General features: G+C 40.1%; 1 protein-coding gene across 2 annotated transcripts in view; it reads right to left on the bottom strand.

The window, feature by feature from the left end:
* Positions 1–24,755, bottom strand: part of LOC126183503 (crossover junction endonuclease MUS81) — a 201,216-nt gene that overhangs the window by 23,622 nt on the left and 152,839 nt on the right. For both annotated transcript variants that reach the window (XM_049925547.1, XM_049925548.1), the window contains exon 9: positions 21,973–22,185. In XM_049925547.1, coding sequence (XP_049781504.1) covers positions 21,973–22,185 — 213 coding nt within the window. The remainder of the gene's footprint in view (positions 1–21,972; positions 22,186–24,755) is intronic.

Raw genomic sequence — 24,755 nt, 5'->3', positions numbered from 1 at the left:
CACAGCATTTTACATTCGTATGGCAACCAACCAGCTGTCAATCAGAATAAATGGCTACTGCCAAACTGTTGCCAAACACAAGATTGAGCACCCAGTAGCGCAACATGCAGCAGGGCACAACATGCGAGATTTCAATAGCTGCTTCATAACCCACACCATCTGGATCCTCCCCAGCACCACCAGCTTTTCTGAGCTGCACAGATGGGAGCTATCATTACAGCACATCCTTTGCGCCTGTAACCTTCCTGGCCTAAACCTAAGGTAACTAGTTGCCCCCCCCCCCCCCCCCCCCCCCCCCGCCCCCGACTCCCCACCCAATAGAGAGTGTGGAAGTGAGTGAGTGAGTGGGTGTGTGTGTGTGTGTGTGTGTGTGTGTGTGTGTGTGTGTGTGTGTGTGTGTGTGTGTGGGCGCGCGCGGGCATACAGAATCCCCTGCCCCAGTACCCTCACCCAGTTTGTGTCCCCACAGTAATCTCCCTCCCCCTTCCTAATTCCAGTTATTGTCCACAATAAGCAAAGTCTTTTATGAAACATTTGAGAGGAGTGAAGATTACAATAAACTTTCTAGTTCACGTAACTTTTCGTGTAGAGTTGGCTCCTGTTCTTCTTGTCTAGGGATCTGATTCTTGAAGCTGAAATTCTCATGTTTTAGGACCTCATGGTTGAAGTGATCTAAATAAAGTTGAAGATTGTCGTTGCAGAATTTTTGTAGTTACATTAATATATTTTGTCACATTTTAGTATATCATAGTCTTTTTAATTTTCACATTAACAAAGACAAAATTACATTGTTCACCCAAAATACAAAAATATGTCTGATCACATCAGAGGCATGCTTACTACTACTTCACTATATGGTAACAACCATATTCCAGAGGGTTTACAATTTTTATTGACAAATAAATTTCTGTTACTTTCGATTACTGTTTCAGATACGAATCCAGAAATAAACATAATAAACAGTACTAGATTGTGTAATTAATAGCAGAAATTTTAAGTGTGCCAAATAATTATTGTTTTATATATGAATCCACAAATAAACATAATAAACAGTACTAGATTGCGTAATTAATAACAGAAATTTTAAGTGTGCCAAATAATTCATAATTTCAAATGTTTCTAAAAAAAATAATTTTAACTGTACATTCTGTGCTAGTACTTATAGATTGTAAAATTTAAAATAAAGTAATTTCTTCTCATAAATTTTTTTAGCTTGAAATATAGCATACTGTGTATAAAATTATATGAAAGTTTTCAGGAAAGCAGCTGAGATAATATTTACCTGCCCAAAATTCGAAAAATAATACTGGTATTGACAAGTACTGTTTTGGAAAACTAATGCTAGAGGAGGATGTCCTGTTACACCACATCAGCTAGTTGTGTGCTGTTATCTCATGCCTAATCTATGAAATCACATGTCCAGCTGTCTTCCACCTGCCCCCTCTACCTGCATCCCTAGATAGCCCACAGATGGCTCTCCACTCTCCCATGAGTTAGCATTTAAGGAGGTCAAACAGCTAAGGTAAATAGTCTCTTATTCCCCCCCCCCCCCCCCCAAAGCACAGTATCAGTGTACCCAATCTGTCTGCATTTAGGATAAATTCCGAGTGTAAGTGTGAGAACCTGTACTTGTGCTGACACAGCATGCATATGAGGTGGAACATGGGAACCAGCTTGGTATTCACCTAGTTGGATGTGAGATTCAACCACTAATACAACTGTCAGTTGTTTTAGTATGCTGTATGTTATCAGGTAGTGGCTGCTGCAATGCTACGTGCTGCAGACAATGCAGCTCCCATGGGGACACTGCATTCCTAAATGTTTGTGGAACAAAACTCACAACCACCCTATCCTGTGGATGGAAAGCTGGATTGCGTCCCTAGTCAGGCATAATATTTGTATAAAATTCAGTCCACGTCCAGGCAATGGTGCCAGTGTTGCTGAGATATGACTCTGATCTTTACAGGTGCTATTGACAACTGTGAATTCTGCATGTGAATCCTAATAGGTTCTCATATGTTACTTCAATATGCGATGGACTGCAAAAGCTCTTGCTGTGACCTCTTCTTACTTTCTTTAATTATTCTCCTCAACTATACCCTTGACACTTAAAAGCAGCAGTGCTAAAATATGTAACATGAATTAGTTAGATATATGATGTTTGTGGATCCTAGTTGCAACTTCAAACAAACATAATGGCAACATATGAACCGTTTACACAACTTCTTAAAGATGTTTTTCTTTTCTTTTTTTCCTAGGAAGATTTATACTTAGTTATGAGTTATGTTCAAACCCCCCTTTCCATTCTCTCTCTCTCTCTCTCTCTCTCTCTCTCTCTCTCTCTCTCACACACACACACACACACACACACACACACACACGACTATATTACTACACATTCAGTAATAAATAGTACTACACATTCAGCAATAATTCTATTGAGTAGGAGTGGTTGTGAAGTGGATATACTTTAGTATGTGTTTTGTTATCTATTAAATTCTTTTCATCAGTGCTTAGGTACAAAAGATTTTTATGGCTGCATACTACACTCCATTCTGCAGCACACAGAGAATGTGATGAATATTGTATACAATTTCTTATGTTAATTGATTCTTCCATCGCTTCTTGGTAAAACTAGATAAATATGAAAAACTCAATACTGTATATGTTCTACAGGATTAACTTATTTTGTTAACCGGTTTTTGGCTTACAAGACCACCATCAGACTAACTATCATTGTCAAAGAAGATACAATATTCGTAACCAAACAACACTGGAAAGGTGTTACTAATCTAGAATGAAGCACAAACACAGAGTAAATGCCATCTTTAGCAGTGCAGTGGTAATGCAATTAAAAAAAAGAGGAAAAAGTTGAACAGTAAATAAATATAAAGGGATCAAACCAGGAAAAACGTTAACATTAAGCTTGAAAAACAGTGCCTATATCAGAATTTAAATTATGTTAACAATCCTAACAAAATAAAATTAGTACTTGACAAGAATATTAAAGAATGTCTACGAGGTATTCACTGTGAAAAGTGACATGTACTGAATAAAAGATAGAACTGACAGTTGTAACATAGGCGTCCAAAATAAAATAAACACAGTAAAGTGGACAAACAGAAAAAAGCATACAGTATGGATAGCATTTGGAAAACTATTAGGGTTAAGTGAAGCTCAGAAAAGGGAAAGTGCTTAGCTGTTTGGTCATTTAATATTACATCAGGACTGTGGGCCAGACGTATGTTGATTTCACAGGCTTTCAACTGGCTGAGTTTTTGGACTTTTGCTAAGTGAAGGACATGGGCCTGTGTGTGATAGCTCACTCAGTATATGCTCAACAAATGTAGAGTCATAATTCCATGCTGTGTTCATGTTCAGCCAACCTAGTCGCTATGTCTGCCTGACCGACAGGCTATACCTTCTAAGATGAAAATCAGTTAATTAAATAGATTAATATAGTAGAACATACACAATATTTTGTTGAATAAAATCTACTTGGGCTTCCAGCCACGCCAGGTGTTTAAAAATCCACAAGCTCTTCACTGCGCTCTCCTTGGTCCATGTTTGGTGGTAAATGACAGTCATTTTGCTGTGGCCTCACCATTATATAGCCGCACTCCTGGCTGTAACATTACTTGTGCCCTTACCCTCACCAAATATAGTAATGTTTTCCTCCCGTGTCTATTGCCCCCACTTCAACCTCATGACGGCTGGATCCCAGGCTGTGCTGAGATACAACTGCCGTACTTTCTGATGGTGTTTTCAAATATTTTTATTTCTACGGCTTCTTTTATAATGCTATCCCAAAATCCCATTGCCTTCATAATGACAGATGTTTTGTTGAATACAATTCGGTGACTGTTTTCTAAAGAGTGTTCTACCACAGCCAATTTATCAGGGTAGCATGGGCATATACACCTCTGATGTTCCTTCTGGCACTGCTCCACAATGCATACTGTTTGGCCGACACAGTAGCAGCCACAATGTCATGGTATCTTGTACGCTCCCAGCATTCTAAGCCTTAGATTGTCCTTCACAGGCCTCAGCCTTCACAGGCTGTCATATGTTTGCTGGGGGCCTGAACACTGCTGAGATGATGTGTCTCTTCAGAAGTCGGCTAATCTTTCTTGACACTGTGCAACAGAAAGGCAAAAACGCAAGTTTCTTGTTCTCTTCTTTGGTGGTGTTTTTACCACGCACCTTACTAGAAATACCCTGTGATACCTGGTGGTGATTGTACCCATTTTCCCAGAAGGCTTTTCAGAGGTGGCTTAGTTCTTGTGCCAGATTTTCAGCATCTGAGACGACTTTAGTATGGTGGATGAGGGTGCTTAGAACACCATGTTTTCGCGCTGGATGGTGGTAGCTGAGAGCGTGCAGATAACCAATCCATGTGTGGAGGATTCCTGTAGACAGTGTGACTGAGGTGCCCATTGGTTTCTGGTGAATGAGGACGTCAAGGAAGGGCAATGCACCATCCATCACTACTTCCATCATAAACCTAATATGGTTATGAATGCCATTTAGATGTTCTAGGAGTTCTCCCAGTTTTTCATGTATATGGGGCCAGATAATAAATGTGTCACTGACATAACGATAAAAGCAACTTGGATTATCTGGAACCATGTCCAAAGTGATGTCTTCAACTCTCCCCATAGAAATACTGACTATGGGTGGAGCTAATAGACCCTCCCATCATCATGGTGCCCAACTGGTCAAAATACGTCCATAAAGTGTAGGTGGTTTCACCACTAGTGGGAGGAGATTCTTAATAACGGCCTCTTCCAGTGATGAATGTTTGAGGAGCTCTGATGTATTCTTCATTATTCTTGATGTTGGTTCTCAATTCAGTTTCCGGTACGTATACTCCTTGAAAATCAACTGAATTTTACCACTGTAGTCCACTTTATTCAGAATGACGGATGCATTGCTCTTGTCAGCTGGCAGAACCATGATATGGGGGTCTTTATGGAGTGCACGACGTCCTTTGATTTCAGTCCTAGTCAAGTTAGACAGTGGTAGGTTGGATTTTGAAATAATCTGGGTTTTGTGATGAAAATCTAACCCACCACTGTCTAACTTGATTAGGGCTGAATTCAACTGACTTCATGCACTCCGCGACAACACCCTCATCGTGGTTCTGCCAGCTGACAAGAGCAGTGCATCTGTCATTCTGAATAAAGCTGACTACGATGCTACAATTCTGTTGATTTTTGAAGAGCATACCTACTGGAAACTGCCATGGGACCCAATGTCAAGAATAATGAGGAAGACATCAGAGCTCCTGAGTCATCACTGGAAGAGGTCATTATTAAGAATCTCCTCCCTCAGGCAATGAGGCCACCTATGCTTTATGGGCTACCGAAGATCCACAAAATGGATTCTCCTCTTCAACCCATTGCCAACATCATTGGGTCACAAACTTACAGACTGGAAAAACGTCTGTCCAGTCTCATTACACCGCCTGTGGGGCACTGTGTGCATCGCATCAAGAATGACGATAATTTTATCAACTGAATTAAACATCTGCATCTTGTGCAAGGTGGTTCAAGGATGAGTTTTGATGTGGTGTCACTACTTACTTGTCTTCCTTTCAACGACTGCATAGACCTCCTCTCCCAGTTACTTGATGGTACATCTGTGGGATTGTTTAAGCACATGCTGACATCATTTTATTTTCTACATGGCAGCCATAATTTCGACCAGCTGGAAAGCGTGGCAATCGGAACACCATTAGCTCCATCCATAGCCAACATTTTTATGGAGGAATCTGAAGACATGGCTTCAGATAAGCCAAGTTGCTTTTATAATTAAGTCAATGACACTTTTATCACATGGCCCCATGGACACGAGAAACTCTGAGAATTCTTAGAACATCTGAACGACATTCACGATCACATTAGGTTTATGATGAAAGTAGAAATAGATGGTGTATTGCCCTTTCTTGATGTCCTCGTTTGCTAGAAAACCAATGGGCACCTCAGCCACAGTGTCTACAGGAAACCTACACACATGGACCAGTATCTGCACTCCCTCAGCCACCAAAATCCAGCAGAAAAACATGGCTTTCTGAGTAACTTCATCCACTGTGCTAAATTCGTCTCATCCGCCATGCTAAAGTCATCTCATATGCTGAATATCTGCCACTAGAATTAAACCACCTCTGGCAAGTCTTCTGGGAAAATGGCTGCAATCACTGTCACATATTATAGGCTATTTCTGGTGAGGTGCATGAGAAAAACACCAGTGAAGAAGAGAACAAGAAACTTGCATTTTTGCCTTTCTGTGGCTTCTGAAGAGACACATCATCTCATCAGTGTTCAGGGCCCCAGCAAAAATATGACAGCTCATGAAGCCTGTAAAGGACAGTCTAGGACTCAGAGTGCCTGGCGTGTACAAGATACCACGTCAGTGTGGCTGCTATTACGTCAGATAAACAGTACACACTGTGGAGCAAACCCAGATGGAACATGAGAGATACATATGCCTACACTATCCTGAAAAAATCAGTCTTGGCAGAACACACTTTAGAAAATCGACACAGAATTCTATTCAACAAAACATCTTTCATTATGAGGATGGAGGGATTTTGGGATAGCATTATAAAAGAAGCTGTAGAAATAAAAATATCTGAAAACATCATCAATAACAATGGGTGTTTGTAGTTCAGCACAGCCTGAAACCTGGCCATTGCGAAGATGATTGGATGCAAAAGATGCTGGATGCAAACATTACCATATGGTAGACATTTACCATTTGACAATGGCCAAGAAGAGCTCACCCAAAAGGTCGTGGGATTTTAACCACCTGAAGTGGCTGGAAACCCAAGAAGATTTTATTAATTCATATGACCATGAGACCATATATTCATACTATATTTTGCTTTTCATCTATAAATAATGTCTTGTGCTAATATTATATCTACAAATGTTACTGTTTTTTTTTTTTTAAACTGTGATTAATTTTGTAAGGCTGTGATGGATTCTTAGGGTCGCTCTGCAGATGCACTGAAAAGGGTTCGCTTGCTTTAGTATGCAGCTGTATGTGCGTAAAGTAAGTATGACTAACATGTATGTGACATAGGACTACAGCTTCTCTTTGAAAGGGGTGAAGTGATATTCCATGTATTTTGGTGAAGTCTTTCATTATTCAAAGTGTGTTGGATGGGATATTGGTCACCCATTCTTCTCCTCATTTTTTTTAAGACGTGGTCTCTAACATGTACCTGTAAGTCAGCTTCTGTGATTTGTAATGGTAGCAGGTTCATTGTAGAGGCTTTCTTATATTATGTATCAGCACAATCATTGTCTGGGATGCTTACATGGTTCAGAATACATAAGAATACTGTGGAAGTCCCTGTATTGCTGAGGTGGTATAAAAGTTTGTGAATGGAGGAGACCAAAGAACAATTCAGTGAGTGCAACTGAAAGGCATGTGGTCCCATCCACGCAACTAAGGAAAAATGGCGGTTAGCTATGTCGCAATGCAGTGTGATCCACGTGGCTCTGCAAACTGTGCAAGTTGCAGTGTGATTAGATGAGATGATGTCAGTCACATTCAGCAAATTATGTTGAGCTGTGGAAAGTGTATTCACTTTCCCTCTCACACACCACAGCTGAGTGAACTCCACATGGATAGGGCACTCATTTGCAGTGCTCTAGTTCCCAGTGAGCATATTTTAGTCTCCTGGCTTTCACACAACTCACAAGGAGATGGATACTGGAGTTCTGGAAAAAGCATCATATAACAATGTTATTGTGGCCTACAGTACCTTTCAACCACATCATTAATTAAGAGTTGTTGTTGGTGTACCTTTCAAGGTCAAATACCTACTTCAACAAGAAGACTATCGAAGGGACTTGTGTAGAAAGTTCCAGCTCCAAGATGGACTCTACTAATGTATACAGGGTGTAGTAGCCCTAAAACAGAAGGTGGTGTTGACCTCAAAGCAACATATTATTGTCTAATCAAGCTAAAATCAACAGTAAAATTTTAATAGAATCTGTTGACGTGTTCCACAAAAAGTGTTTCCAAGACAGTGCACAGAGTTTAATTTCTGCTTACAGGTTGTCAAAAACTGTTTTATGTATAGTTGACAAAACAAAACTGTTCACATGTCTTGATAAGCTTGGGTACCTTCAGTTGTGTACATCTCACACCAGTGGTAATGCAACAGACACTGGCAGCACCGGAAGCACCATGCTTAACACACTTTTAGCTATGTTTATGTTCCCTTCTTATTGTAACAATTTCACTTACTGCCTTTTTGATTTTCTGTGATTGCATACAATTATTGCATATTGTTTTACATATAGTATACTTCATAACATTTACTTTTATCTGTTTGAAATGCTGAGATGTTTCTGCTTTGAATAAACAAATAAGAGCAAATCTGATTGCTGTTTGGCAGTGTTCTGCTGTGGGAAGCACATAATGATCTACAGTATGTGGAGCTACGTTCGCAAGTTGGCCACATCACAGTCTCATGCTGGGGTGGATGTCATCAGTTGAAGCAGTGATACTTCATGAAATTTATGGACAACTCACAGTGAATCAATATATGCACATCATGAAAGATGCTAGGATGCTGAGTGTGAATATGTGCTATCCCAATAGTGATGCAGTTCCAGGAGGACCACTCACTGGTCCACATGATTCGAATCGTTCAGCAATGCTTTTTGCAACAGGCTGGTTTCGACCAGATGAACAAGCCTGTTCAAGCACTGGACTTTAATCTCGCTGAAAATCTGTGGGCCAGATGAAGCATCACATGACCTTACATTGGGCGATACATGCACGCTAACACCTGACCATCTGTGGAACCTAATGCTGGATACTTGGGAAAGTCAATGGCGTGGACCTCATACTAGACTCAGCCCCAATGTGGAAGTTTCCTCATCTCACATCACTCCACTTTTTATCACTACAGGTGCTATTACTGTATGTTGCTAATTAGAGATCAATGTGAAATCATTGTATTTTAAATTTTATTTGTTGAATTCATGCTACTTAACACTTATGATGCGTAAATTTCAAAAAATCACAAACAAGTCAATTTGAATCGAAATAGATATGATGTCCAAAAATGAGATGGACAGAGAAAACACAACTATTGACCAATCTAAGAACGGGTAAACCCTTCCTGCCTATCCAACATTTTCTGCATTTATTGTGCAAAAGGAGTGCTATCAAGGCATACGAAAGCTCTTTTCAAGTTAAGATTCTTTCAGAGCCCAATAATAGAATTTCATCCATTGTGCCCACTTTGCTGTTAGTTTTCAGAGAAATGATTACTACAGAATATGCATTCAGTCTCTTCTTCAGAGCGCACATATCAAGCACTGTCCTCAGTCAAATTTGTATAAGACTCTGAATGACTGGAAAATTATTTTTGCTGTGTGTTCCTCTTTTCTTTTTCAGGAACAAAAGTTTGCTTCTGTGTCCTTTAACATCACTACAGCCTTCTTCTCTTCAAATTGTTTCAAATGTTCCCTACATGGAGGCAAGGTTAGCGACTTCAGATTCAGAATGTGCTGATTTTACTAGAGCTGGTAGCTCTTTATGTGGCTTGCTGATTTTGGGAGATGGCTGGATTCCATTTGGGCCCACATTTACTCCATTGTCTGCACCCTGTATGTCAAACTCCTAGTGTACTGCAAAGTCATTGCCTCTGAATATATGCCTGTCACACAGGAAGAGTCCCATTTACCAGAGGCCATTTAGAGTACAGTAAAAGATCACCTTTACATTCATGGAATTGATGTTTTCCTGCTGTTTACAACATTTTTTATTGCTCACATCGAAGTCCCTCTGTCCACAATGTTAATTCACACCTGATATACATATTTATAAGCTTCCTGTGATTTACACTCTGAGAAAATGTTCATGGAGACAAAACTGAAAGTAGTGTTTACAAACGTTACATGATTAAGGTTTTGACGCCAGGGCACTCTACTCAGCAGATTTGAACCAGTAAATGGGTAAAAGTTGGAACAACTAATGCCATATCTCCTGCTGCTGCCAAGTTATAGTGGCTGACGGCTAGGTCATGACAAATCACAACCATTTCCAAACTGTCTCTACCGTGCATGTGCAGTTTCATAATTGTTGTGATCATTGTGACACCTTTGTCGAACCATATTTTGTGCGTTTCATCGTTTGGCCACTTGCAGCACAAGTTGCCTCTTCACTCACTTTCCATTGCTCAAATGATTTTAAACACAGTGCCAATTATGTATTTTTTTATGTTGAGTGTAACGTGTTTCAAGAATTTATTCATGTTGTCAAGTGCAGTATTTACATATGTATTTAATGTGATGTTACACAAACAAACACACTTAGTGATAATTTGCATGTGTGCAGTTTTCTACGTAACTGAGGAGGCACAGTACCTGTTAACCTCAAAGTGATGACTAAAGTGCAAGAGACGCGGGACAACATACATGCAAACACCACACGAAATACTTATGCACATATTTGCACTTGACAACGAGAAAAAATTCTCAAAATGTATGATGCTAAGAATGAAAAAATGCAAAACTGTTGCAGTGTTTCATTATTTAAATAATGATTGACCTCTGCAGGCTTTCAAGTAAAATCGATTACGATATATGAAATTTAGTGAAACGTTTCTACTTCCCAGACAGTAACCAGTTCCAGTTACATCGGTGGTTTTTATTACACTCCTGGAAATGGAAAAAAGAACACATTGACACCGGTGTGTCAGACCCACCATACTTGCTCCGGACACTGCGAGAGGGCTGTACAAGCAATGATCACACGCACGGCACAGCGGACACACCAGGAATCGCGGTGTTGGCCGTCGAATGGCGCTAGCTGCGCAGCATTTGTGCACCGCCGCCGTCAGTGTCAGCCAGTTTGCCGCGGCATACGGAGCTCCATCGCAGTCTTTAACACTGGTAGCATGCCGCGACAGCGTGGACGTGAACCGTATGTGCAGTTGACGGACTTTGAGCGAGGGCGTATAGTGGGCATGCGGGAGGCCGGGTGGACGTACCGCCGAATTGCTCAACACGTGGGGCGTGAGGTCTCCACAGTACATCGATGTTGACGCCAGTGGTCGGCGGAAGGTGCACGTGCCTGTCGACCTGGGACCGGACCGCAACGACGCACGGATGCACGCTAAGACCGTAGGATCCTACGCAGTGCCGTAGGGGACCGCACCGCCACTTCCCAGCAAATTAGGGACACTGTTGCTCCTGGGGTATCGGCGAGGACCATTCGCAACTGTCTCCATGAAGCTGGGCTACGGTCCCGCACACCGTTAGTCCGTCTTCCGCTCATGCCCCAACATCGTGCAGCCCGCCTCCAGTGGTGTCGCGACAGGCGTGAATGGAGGGACGAATGGAGACGTGTCGTCTTCAGCGATGAGAGTCGCTTCTGCCTTGGTGCCAATGATGGTCGTATGCGTGTTTGGCGCCGTGCAGGTGAGCGCCACAATCAGGACTGCATACGACCGAGGCACACAGGGCCAACACCCGGCATCATGGTGTGGGAAGCGATCTCCTACACTGGCCGTACACCACTGGTGATCATCGAGGGGACACTGAATAGTGCACGGTACATCCAAACCGTCATCGAACCCATCGTTCTACCATTCGTAGACCGGCAAGGGAACTTGCTGTTCCAACAGGACAGTGCACGTCCGCATGTATCCCGTGCCACCCAACGTGCTCTAGAAGGTGTAAGTCAACTACCCTGGCCAGCAAGATCTCCGGATCTGTCCCCCATTGAGCATGTTTGGGACTGGATGAAGCGTCGTCTCACGCGGTCTGCACGTCCAGCACGAACGCTGGTTCAACTGAGGCGCCAGGTGGAAATGGCATGGCAAGCCGTTCCACAGGACTACATCCAGCATCTCTACGATCGTCTCCATGGGAGAATAGCAGCCTGCATTTCTGCGAAAGGTGGATATACACTGTACTAGTGCCGACATTGTGCATGCTCTGTTGCCTGTGTCTATGTGCCTGTGGTTCTGTCAGTGTGATCATGTGATGTATCTGACCCCAGGAATGTGTCAATAAAGTTTCCCCTTCCTGGGACAATGAATTCACGGTGTTCTTATTTCAATTTCCAGGAGTGTAGATAATAAACCTTTATCAGATAATAAACAAGTACCTGACAAGTATTTTGATGCCTATTATGCAAATGTATTAAACATAAGTACGAAAATGCAAGGGGGGTAACCAATACATAACTTTTACAGATTAAAACGTTATTTCCCACATTTTACATTTTCCAATATTTTACTCCATTTTCCTGAAGTCCCTTGAAAAGTGTAATAGTAGAGTTTCACTGTATTTTCCATTGTTACTGCTCTCAAGTATGCCATTCCAAATAACCTCATAATAAAAAAATGAGGTTACTACTTGACATGGGTGATCTGCCCACCAGGTATCCATTTCTTAGGGATAATGTTTTCCCCTGCTTTATCCATCACGCAAATGTGATATGTTGCCCATCAATTAATTGCAAGAAAGGGTCATTACAAGATGGCTCCACAAAGTTCACAAAATTGTCAAACTACCTAGTAAAAACAGGAGTCTGAATACAGATACTATGGTGGAAAGCTGAAGTTGTACTTATATCAGATAGTGCGTCCTAATAAGCGATACTGTTGCGTATTAGGATACCCAGGTACCGCATATTAGAAATAAGCCATTTTGTGCTAGAACCCTAGCCCCATATATTTATGCTATTTGGTTTGAAGGGGTGTTCATTATAGCAAATGAAGGAGTACTTTGTGAAGAATACTATCATATGGATATTGCTGCAACAGTCAACTTCAGATATTAAAGTCCTACAAGCACACACTCAAAACACTTTAAATTCAACACTTTTAAAATTGAGGATTGCCGACAATGTCCAGCTCTATAATGGTCTTATTGTCGCTGCTCTACACTTCACGCACTGTGGTAACTAAGTTTAAATACTTCACAACAGAGATGAGCACTTGCTTTAGTCAGAATCCAGCTGTCACATATTAGTGAACTCTCCTACAATAGGCTTCTTCCCTCTAAATTCAAAATAATTTTCAGTGATGTCAGTATCTTTTTGGCAAATTAAAAACAATGGCAAAGCACAACATAAAGTCATTTTCTCAAATTCAATTTTAACTGTAAAAATGCAAAGCATAGCAACTTCTGTCACCTAGCATTTGTGCCACCAAAATTACTCAGTCATTGAAAACTATGGAGAAAAGAATAATGATGTTCATTGGAAAAGTATATTTTACATTTGTACTGTCAATTGTAAGGTTGTGCTATTTCATACCTGCTCATATCTTTCAGATCATTATACACGTCCAGCCAGATTTTGATAAATATTATTTGACAGAATTTAAACGTCTTCTTCAGACCAATTTACACTGAATAATTGTTATTTTTCCCAAAGTATTTGTAATATTATTTTGAGACCCAAATTTATGAGAGCACCATTAAGCATTTATTCTCTATTACTCAATTTTATCTTTAAGACTTTTTCTGCTGCTTCTGCTTTCTCTTTCTGTCTGATATTTCTGTGAACAGTTTTATACATACAGACAAAACTTTATTTTTGGGCAACTTAATTTGGACCTGACTGTTTTTGAAACAGTGATGGTGATTTATAGTGCTCCCAAATAAAAGGGCAAAAGGATTACTGTTGAGCTTGACACTTAAATCTGAGTGTGTGATTGGAAAAAAAAGTATATCATTACCAGTTTCATCCATGCCAAAGAATTAAATAAGTATTTGATTGGTAACTGTATCTCACATTTGAAATATGAGCTATGTAAAAGATAGAATTTTGCTAGATGTCTGATTGATCTAAAATCACTTCCTGGCACTCCTCAAAGCAGTATATTCTCTTACTCCCATAAAATGAATTCCCTTAAAATAACTTCGATGATTTTATAGAAAATTTTGTGCTCTGTGACAAGTTTTTGTTAGCTTGCACTATAGTTCACGTCATGTAGAAAGGCGGCTCAATTTACAGCCATTCTGCACATCCCCCTCCATTACCTGTTAGCAGCCAATAAGATTCATTCTCTCTCCGAGCAACCAGCCACTATTTACAAATTATACTGCGAAAATCTCTCTCCCACATGCTGCGCTGTTGCTGTACTTTTTGACAAAGCAGTTTCATTCACGGAGGGACCACATTATACATTCATACGTTGATATTACTTTCTTGTAGCAGTATAGCTGTGACTGTGTATTTGTAAATTTTTTAGTGTGATTTCCAAATAAATCTCTCAGGTGACAGCAATAAACATGACACTCCTCACAAGTGACTTTTAATCTAATTGTGTGCAACTGGATTCCTGATTTTATGTCAGAAGGGTCACAGTATATAGTAACTGATAGAAAATCTTTGAGTAAAACAGAAGTGATATCTGGTGTTCCACACCTGTGCTATTCTTGATCTACGTAAACAATTTAGGGTACAATCTGAACAACCCTCTTACATTACCTGCAGATGAAGCTGTGATTTACTGTTTTATAAAGTCAGCTGATGATCAAAACAAATTGCAAAATGATTTAGACGTGATATTTGTATGGTGCGAAAAGTGGCGATTGACACTGGATAATGGAAAGTGTAAAGTCATCCACATAAGAGTACTAAAAGGAATCCACTACATTTGTTACAGGATAAAAATGCAAATCTAAAGGCTGTAAATTCACTAAACACTTAGGTATTACAATTATTAATAACTTAAACTGGAATGATCACATAGATAACGTTGTGAGGGAGGCAAACCAAACACTGTGATTTATTGGTGGAACACTTAGGAAATGCAATAGGTCTACTAAAGAGACTGCTTCTCTATACTTGTCTGTTCTTTTCTGGAGTATCACTGTTCGGTGCAGGATCCGCATCAGATAGGATTGATGGAGGGCATTGAAAAAATTCAAAGAATGGCAGCTCATTTTGTATTATATTGAAGTAGGGGAGAGAGTGCTATGGATGCGATAAGCAAATTTGGGGTGGCAATCATCAAAACAAAGGTTTTTTCATTGTGGAAGCTCTTCTCATGAAATTTCAACCACCAATTTTCTCCTCCGAGTGTGAAAATATTTTATTTGTACCCACCTACACAGGGAGGAATCATAGTCACAACAAAATAAGAGAAACAAGAGCTCACACAGAAAGATCTAACTGTTCTTTTTCCTGAGTGCTATTTGACAGAGGAATGGTAGAGAAATAGCTCGAAGGTGGTTCAATGAACCCTCTGCCAGACACTAATTGTGAATTGCAGAGTAATCACATATATCAAGATGTACATGTAGATTTAGATGCTTGACAAGCAGCTGAGGAGGTTATGTACCACATTTATAACTTTTTCAAATGTAAATCTGAAACCGAAACTCCTCTTTTTGACATTTTGAAGACTCAAGAACAAACTGCAGAAGCATGTGTTGGCAAGAGAACTGTACAGAGAATAGTAAATAAAAGTGTCAGAGCTGTAGAAACCTCAGGAAAATTTGTTTTCATGTTGACTGGAAAGCATCAAAATTGCAAGAAACCTGTAACACAAATAGATAGTTTGTCAACGATATTTTAAGGTGCTCCGTATTTGAAATGTAGACAATACCCAATATCACAAAAACATGTTATAATTTTGCATGAGCAAACTGACTTCAAAGGTAGCGCTTCATCAATGCAAGAAATTTTAAAAAGAAATTAGTTTCAAATATGTTAAGAAGAGAATTTTTAATTTAATGAAGTGACATAGGTGCAGCACATATCGTATCCCTTATAAAGATGCACTATACGAGAGAGGAGGTAGATCTTTAGTGTATTAACTTGATGAAACGTGGGTGAATCGGAATCATTCCATGAATACCTGCTGGAACTTGAATGATGGTGCTGGCGGTTTTAAAGTTCCCATAGGAAAAGGTTCTGGGGTAATTATTCTGCATGTTGGCTCTTCTTCTGGTGTTGTTCCCAAGACTAAACTTGTATTTGGGTGTAACAACAGTGACACCATTTGGAAATGAATGCTGTCTCTTTCAAGAAGTGCTTCACTGAATAATTCTTGCCGTATCTTTCTTCAAAGTTGGTCACTGTAATCACCATTCCAATACAGAGAAATACCAGGTACAAGCATCAGAAAAGTGGACATTGTGCTCTGGGTGAGAAATAAAAATATTCCATACAGTATAAGTCAGACTTGTGCTGAATTCCTGCAGCTCGTAAATTTAGACAAGTCACGTGACTGAACGTACAAATTTGACTTTCTTGCATGTGAATGTAATCACACATTTTTGCATTTATCCACATATCAATGTCAGTATAATCCAAGAGAATTAGTTTGGGCACAGGTTAAGAGCTATGTGGGAAAAAATTTCAAGATAACAGACACTGAAGCACATGTGCATGAAGCAATAAACATCCTCCTTCAGCATGGGCACTTTGTGTGCTGCATGCTGAAAAGTTTCAGAAACAAGACTTTGATAGGTATGTGCAAGATAGATTTCAGCCTTGAATAGATCATCCTAAATTTACAATTAGATGGTAGGGACATGCTCTTTGACAGCAGTGCCAATGGTGGTATAATGTGACTCTGGAACAAAATACAGTAATAATATGTCTTGGTTTTAAAGACTCATGGTTTGAAAAATGTGCTTGTCAACATATCAGTTGCATGAGTAGTATATGAGAACTTCCTAGCCTTTGCTGATTAAGAATTTGTAGCCTATGAAGTGTTCCGACTATAATGTTCAACACACTGCCTAAGGAGAAGTTAAGCTTTTCTCAGCATGTTGTACACTCCAATTACTTACAAAAATGCAGCTGGATAAATTCACCAAAACTCCAATATTGTGACAAGTAAACCCCTGTCATTTTCAAGGCACATATTGGAAAATGTCTTAAAATGAAAGGGGGGATCACCTGGCAAGCTATCAGTGGTTTTCAACATTATCAATCAAAATTCTGTCAAGTTATTTACAGACAATGGTTAATTGTTTGCTTGTTCAATGGTTCATTAATGTGCTCTCTCACCATAATGTCGAACAGGTTAGTTTACGCTCATAACACCCGTTCACACCAAAAAATATGATAATATACTGCCAGTTTTTATGATAGCCTTTTGCACTACTCTTTGTTACCAGTAATTCTTGTTTACACACAGTGATTTACATTGAACTGCAATCAAACACACCCACATCCATGCATTATACACATTTAAAAAACTATTTGGAGTAGAAGCAGTTGTCCAGCAAATGTAATGATTTCTGTTTGAGTTTGAAGTTAATTTCATTGCGTATTACATTTTTACTTATAATATAGACCAAATCACAACAAACTATAAATATTGCAACCATTTTCGATAATCTTGTTACTAGACAATCATTATTTTGAGAAAGCACTTGAGGTCTTCACAAAGGTGCAACAGCTGTTCTCCCTTTCGATGTCACACAGACAATATGCCGTGCAGCAGTGGACACAACGTCAAGACGTGATGCAAGTTTCTCTCATGTAGATGATTCATCAAAATAGGTTTTAAACAGTGTTATTCCCTTCATAGATTTCAATGTATAATACAATCTACCAAAGGCATATGAACCTGACTGTTAATCACAGAAAAACAGTTCTGCAACGCGGATTTTGCCTGCTCTCTGCTGCCATGCATGCACAGACGTCATCCCCTGCACACTTCCCTATCACTCGGTCTCTATGCATGGAAGCACTGTCCCACGTGACACATGCTCTACAATAGTTCTCTTAAAGTCTCCAATTAATATGCACCAATGTTGTACTCATGAAGACAAGAGATGCTACCACATGCACAGTGACACTAACACTCCTTCATATCGCATCTGGTGAAGTCGGTCCAATCACTGCATATTTCACAATCACTGCAGACCTCCTATACTTCCATGTACAATGTTTAATTGGGATTAATTTGCAATGTTATGTATAGTACATTTCACTACCATTCTAATATGCTGATGCAATAGCCAACATGGGCATTAATGTGACAAATCTATTGCCACAATTTGTGAAATGACCGTACACGGCAAGAATGCCTGATGCGGGACTTGCATTTCTGAGCAAACAGTTTCATTTTGTTGACTTTATATCAGTCAGTTTTCGGTCAAACAGCAGTCTTAAAAAGCAAAAGTCATCTAATACTTCCACCCTTTTTTGTCCAGATACAATTCAGGGCGTAAGTGGATGGATCAAATTCTGCAAAAGTGCGTGACCCAGAATTTTGTAGATGATAAACTATGTCCACAATTTTAGGTCCATACCCATGTCTTCTGACTGCTGTCTGAAAGTGACATTCTGCTGCTGAGCACAATGACGTAGAACTCTAGTACAGACAGAAGTTTTTGACATACAAGACTGATGATACATTTGGTCCTGTAATGCCGGCAATTCCATTTTCGGCAACTGAATAAGATAAGTTTAGTTTAGTTCATTTGAGAGGTTTCCATCATGAAACCATATAATTTGGTGAAATGGTCTCCCTACAGGTGTTAAACACCCACTGCAATGACCACCTGGCTTGATTGTAACTGCTCAGAGTCCTGGTACCCATAATGAATAGGCATCTATTCTTTGACTTACATGAAGAGATCAGCTTAGGCATCGTCTGTGAGAGCCCTGAGTAACCAGGGAGGGCAACAGTTGACAGGGTACATGACTATGTCACTATGTCGGACTAGCTGCCATCTTATCTTTTTGGCAGGAGTAGTTGCCCACGTACTGGGGATATGAAGGTGGTTATCATATCTCACAGATAGGATGCCATCTAATGTACCCTCCCCTCAAAGACCCACAATAGTGCAAAAAATGTGAGTGAAACCCAAAAGTGCGGACTAGACTTTAATTTTTCAAAAGGATGAGAGAAGATAGCAAAATGAGTAGACTGATCTAGAACCAAATTGGGATTGACCAAGTATCTTATTTTGAGACTGGTGCACTGTGGTTCTTGCATACATAATGACGACATGTTCAACAACATGTTCTGTTTGTGTGGCACCCTCAATTACTCTATGCCTGGAGCCGGTAGAGGTTATTCCCCACAGCACACTGTGTGTGCCAAAATCTCCTAAAATGAGAAAGAAATGGGAGAGTTCAACAATACATTGCTTTAAGGGTTTCACCATGAATGGGCTCATTTGGATGAGAGAGATGCAGAGCACACTAACATAACTATACACCTGAACCATGACACCCAATTCTTACAGTGTTGTGGTTAATAGCATAGGTGAGGAGTGGCACGTGTCCCTGACGAACAATACCACCCAACCCTCACACTATCACCAGTAAGGTCATCTGTTCTGTGGAGCCTACAACCTCTGAGTACAGGTGCATAGTAATTTTTAAAATGTGTCTCTTGTACACATGGGCAGAGAAGTCTTTCCTATGAGATCAATCTTCATTCCTCCACATGTCCTGAACCACGTGAAGTTCCACTGGAGTATGAGAACCATCTTAGTTTGGAGGTTTTCATCAGCCTTTCTCCTTCTCTCTTCAACACATTGAGAATTTTCTATTAATAAGTGAGTGGTGAAACTGACTTGTGGTGGTGGTGGTGGTGTCTTCACAAATTTGAAGCACACAAGGAATTTGCATTTTGTCTGCCTGTTCAGATGAGGATGGTGGACTGTTCACCACAGATACAGCATGTTTAGTTATCTGCCAAGAGGAAGTTACCTGCTTTGCTATTGGTGAGCTTCTGCAACTACACTTGCAGGACATAAACTTATGTTTGCATTTGTTACCTGTGACTGTTGCTGTGGTTATGTTTGCTAACTGTTTCTTCACTACTGATGTGAACAATGTGGCAAAGGCAGGCAGCTGCTGTGCTTCGATCTCCATCTTACCTCCTCTGAAAGATGCGCACTTTCTGGTCTTCATTTCCTGGATTTTTCTTGCCTCCCACTATATAAAGCAATCTCGACTTCAGCTAGTGTGATTTTTGTCGCAATGAAGACAGGCTGTCTGAGATGGACATTGTGTTTCTTTCTCAAGGGTTATATTATCGTAATTTCGGCAATTTTATCTGTCCCTTACATGTCAGCATAGTGTGTCCAAATTCTGGGCAGAGCTTCTTAAAGAATTAGTCATATTTTTATGAGGATGAACCCTGCTTTTAAGTACTTCAGAAGCTCAGGTGTGTTAAAAGTTAGGATATAAGTGGTCTTCATCTGCAGCTTGCTATTAACCCTCTCAATAACATTCCTGATGTCTATAACATCTTCACTCTCCCATTCTTCCTTCCGTTCACATATTTCCTTATTTAAAAGAACCTTGCATGACATAACCCATTGGATGTATAAGAGTACTGTGCAGCTTAGTCAAAACGGAATCTTCTCCAAGATGCATGACATTTAAGAGTATAGTTGCTAGCCATGTGATAGAGGCCTCCATTAACAAAGTGCAATTTCTGAGCCTTTTAACCAATTTCAGGTTTCCAGCCATGCAGACAATGCTTTCTGAATATAAAAGGATGTCAGTTTTTCAAAATTTCCTTTTGTCTCTTTAGTATAAAAAACACCATCTGAAATTCTGTGTATCATTATGTATCATAGTGTATTCACCTGATCCACAAAGTGGTTTTAATATAACAGGTAAGCTTCATAGAAACTTTATGAACAGCTAGAGGACATAAGGTCCATACAGAGTAAGTCCTCGTTGCCTGGATAAATTTTGTGATCAGGGCAGTTATGTCAAGGTGCACACTCAAAGAGAGAGACAAATTCCACTGTCAGACCACACAGTGGTTGCTGAAGCACGTAGAGAGTTTATGTCAATAGAGGACTGGTGGTGTAAATCAACCTGCAGGTCAGGAGTTCTGGATTCACCATACACAAACTCAGCCAACAAATACTTAACTCCCTAGGGTGCACTGCATTTGACACAACCTACAAGGCATGTGCAGCTTATCGAATGCTAAGGAGGACACGGTGAGCATTACCCCCACTGAGCTTAATGTCTTTATCTAAATAAACGAATTCTTGTCCCATGGCCCTTTCCAAGGGACACTTTAGAGTAGTCTGGAATGTATCCTATGATGTTTATTCTCTGTCACCTATTCTCCTCTCCTGGCCAGCATAATACAAGTGATGAAAATTTCTCCTAAATGAATTCTTATGCATTATGAATTAGTATTTAATACTTTATTATATATTGTTAGTGGCTTCTAAAATTATTCACAGAAAGTATAATCATCAATAATGAAGAAATATGTACGAGAAATGCTATTACATTCTGGCAGATTTGTGGAAAAGAAGAGTGAAGTGCCACAACTGGAAGATGGGTGACAATCTAAGCAGTTGCAATGTGATTTGCATACTTAGATGAAAATCTCTCTGAATTTGTTTTACTGCAGAATCAACCATCAACTTTTATAAATATCCTGATATTCCTATGGAAGAATTAGCTAATAAGGTGGTTTAAAGATTCAGCCCTCAGTGTTACAAACTGCCTGAGCTCTTGGCAAATCAGAATAATAGAACCAAGTTAAAAATTACACACAAACATTGGTGAGATTGTGAGGGATATATTTGATTGCCACAATAGCATCACAGAGATTCTTGAGCAACTCCCATGGGAGGTGGCAAGACATGTCATGTACAGAATGAGAGGCAAATTTCATTTTCCAAAAATGGACTCATTTTAAGACGAATTGTTGAAATGCAGTTGACACTTGATTACTTCTGTAACTGTGTATTTGGCACATCTACCTGCCACAAGCCCCAGCCAAGCTTGATCTCTGGTGTTGTTGAGTATTGTTGGTTGGTGGGAAAGACAGAGCAGAGCCCATTCAATCTTTTGAGAACAATTCAGGAACTGCTTTAAAGAGGAATAGCAGCTCTGTTGCAGAAACTCAGCAATAATGGGCAAGGGCCTCATGTGCTACCATATTGCCACTCCAATGAATACTGTGAACTCACTAATTAATTTTTTGTACCTTCAATATTCTTTACTTAAGATGCTTTTTACCCTTACCTTGAATGTCCTTGTAATAAAATTGGTGACGCAGCTAAGGTATTTAATAGTTCCCAGTGGCCCTGGTGTTCTTGTGATGATGAATTCATCTACAACATGTGTGTTGGCAGCAGCCTGCTCAATCGTACTAAGTGGCAGTCCAAGATGCTGATTATTTCCATGGCTTTCTACTAGATAGATGCGATTCTGAACACCACATTTTTTAAGTCTAAACTGAAACAAAAATTAAATCAATTAGCCTTATTGAATGTTATGCACACATAACAGTTATTTCGAATTTCTTATTCTAATGACTTCTGTAGACAATCAAAACTAGTGCCATAAAAAAGAAATCACAAGAGGAATTCTTTCAGAAATGGCAAGTGATTGAAGTAAGGAACTAAAAATATTGCAAGTGTTCTCTCACTCAACCTATGTCAATATTCCTACAAATCCCCATTAATTCTAAAATGTTTTTGCTATTCTCTGCATGCATAGGGTGGGTATAACTAAACTTTTACTACTTGAGAGGGCCCCCATGAAAAACAAGTGATCGTAGGACAAGGAAACAGTGAAAACATTTGTAAGGACATGCAGAAGACACACAAACCACCAAACAAAACATTTTAATTTTCATATGAGTGGGTAACATTTCAAACAATGGAAACTCCAGGTTGGAATTTAAACAATATTAGGGAAAGGACAGATTACTACTAACAATAAAATTGACATGATGAGTTGCAGACAGCCACATGAAAAGATTGTTAGACGCTTAGCTTTCAGCCAAAACCTTCTTCAGAAACGAAAACACACACACAAACAAGCAAGCACACCTTATGCACACCATCTCCGATAGCTTGGACTGGTCTCTAAATGGTCGCACGAGCCTAACACTCTATTAGTAATAAAATACACACAATAAAGTCTAACACTGGTATTCCAGACCATGAATCATGAGAGATGCCAGTTACTAGTGCCCTGATTGAACTGTTATGTTCAGCTACAACTCACAGATGTAAGTGACAAACAGATACAGACAGATACAGGCAAATGTACAAAGGAAACCACAGTCCAGAAGAGTACATACAGGCAGTTTTTACAAGTCCTTTTCAGAGTGCAAGTTTAACTGAGCTCTGACTTGCATAGTTTCTGCTGTTAGCTGTTGATCATCCAAGGTGCTACAATGGTCAAACACTTCTGCTGGTTGGAACTCTGTCCTGCTGGTCATTTAACGACATCTGTATACTGCATTTGAGGCTGTTTACTTACAGATGGTACATGACTGTGTTGCCTTTTGCATTCAATTCACAACCAGCAAGTGTGAAGTCAGTGGTTTCTTAATGCATATTACCACATACTGAACTGGAAAAAGTGACTGGCACTGTATGTCTTCATCTAAGTTACCCCACTTTTACTGTTAATGTTCTTGCCTAGATGATTTTTTCCTTCTTTTTTTGGCAAACCATACAGCCTCAAGTGACAATTAGTAACAGTTGTCAGAAGATAAGTATTTCTTTAATTAATCAAAACATCTGTGCATGTTACATTTACAAGACGTGATGGTACTTTAGACCACGAACGCATTGTTAGGTAATGTGATTAACTTAGGTATTTACCAATTCATATCTACTGAGGTGATAGCAACCTTATCACCAGAGAAAAATTACTAAACCTTATTTACAAAAAGAGTACCTTTACATGAAACATTGAAATATTTACCTGCTTCACTTCAGATTTTTGTAGTACACTGCATTCTTCATCAAGTGAATTTAGGTGCAAAGAATATGAAGATGAGTAAGTGATGAGCATGGTGAATCATACAAGAAATTTCATCTACTGTCATGGATTTAGATGCCATTAATTTGAAGGCACAACTTCACCGTCACATCTCACTGTAAAAAGACAGTCTTCAACAAATTTCTTTGAACCTCAAAGTGAAAGGTACATATACAAGTGGTCAAACTGAACTGAAAAATCAGTATTGGGTAGCAGATTTGGCATTTCTTTGCAACATTATATGACAGACGTTAGTCATATTACATAACAGCAATGTAAATTCCTGGATGGGATAATATAGCCAACTGATGTGTGGCACACAGAAACACTCAACAAGCTACAGCATTTACATTAGTTTTTGAGGTCTTGCTCTTTATTTAGCAAAACTACACACATTCACATTTACACACACAACCACAGAGACACCCAAACTCCCAGAGGCACAGCTACAGCAAGACTGACTGTTCATTTATTGAGGACAGTTGTCTAGGTACATGGAGTTGGGGAGGGGACAGGGAAGGAAGGATGACCGAGGTGAAGAGAGAGTAGTGGGATGGTGTGAGGCAGGTCTTTCAAACACATGAATCATCAGCTTCATAACAAGATGAAAGGAGTTCAAGGGGTAGAGCATATAAGAGGTGGGTAGTTGGGGGAGGGGAGGAAAGGAGATGAGGCAGAGAGTACAGGTGAAAGGGGGGGAGGGGAGAAGAGAAAGAGGGGGAGAGAGGGATGGGGGACAGAGAGGGAGAGAGGGAGGGGCGGAGAGGGATGGGGGACAGAGAGGGAGAGAGGGAGGGGGAGAGAGGGAGGGGCGGAGAGGGAGGGGCGGAGAGGGATGGGGGACAGAGAGGGAGAGAGGGAGGGGGAGAGAGGGATGGGAGGGATGGGAGGGGGACAGAGAGGGAGAGAGGGAGGGATTGGGGGAGAGAGGGAGGGATTGGGGGAGAGAGGGAGGGATTGGGGGAGGGAGGGAGGGATTGGGGGAGAGAGGGAGGGATTGGGGGAGAGAGGGAGGGATTGGGGGAGAG

The sequence above is a fragment of the Schistocerca cancellata genome, chromosome 4 (assembly GCF_023864275.1).
Source record: "Schistocerca cancellata isolate TAMUIC-IGC-003103 chromosome 4, iqSchCanc2.1, whole genome shotgun sequence".
Classification (NCBI taxonomy): Eukaryota; Metazoa; Arthropoda; class Insecta; order Orthoptera; family Acrididae; genus Schistocerca; species Schistocerca cancellata.
The sequence above is the reverse complement of the archived record's forward strand: the minus strand, read 5'-3'. Positions and strand labels throughout refer to the sequence as shown.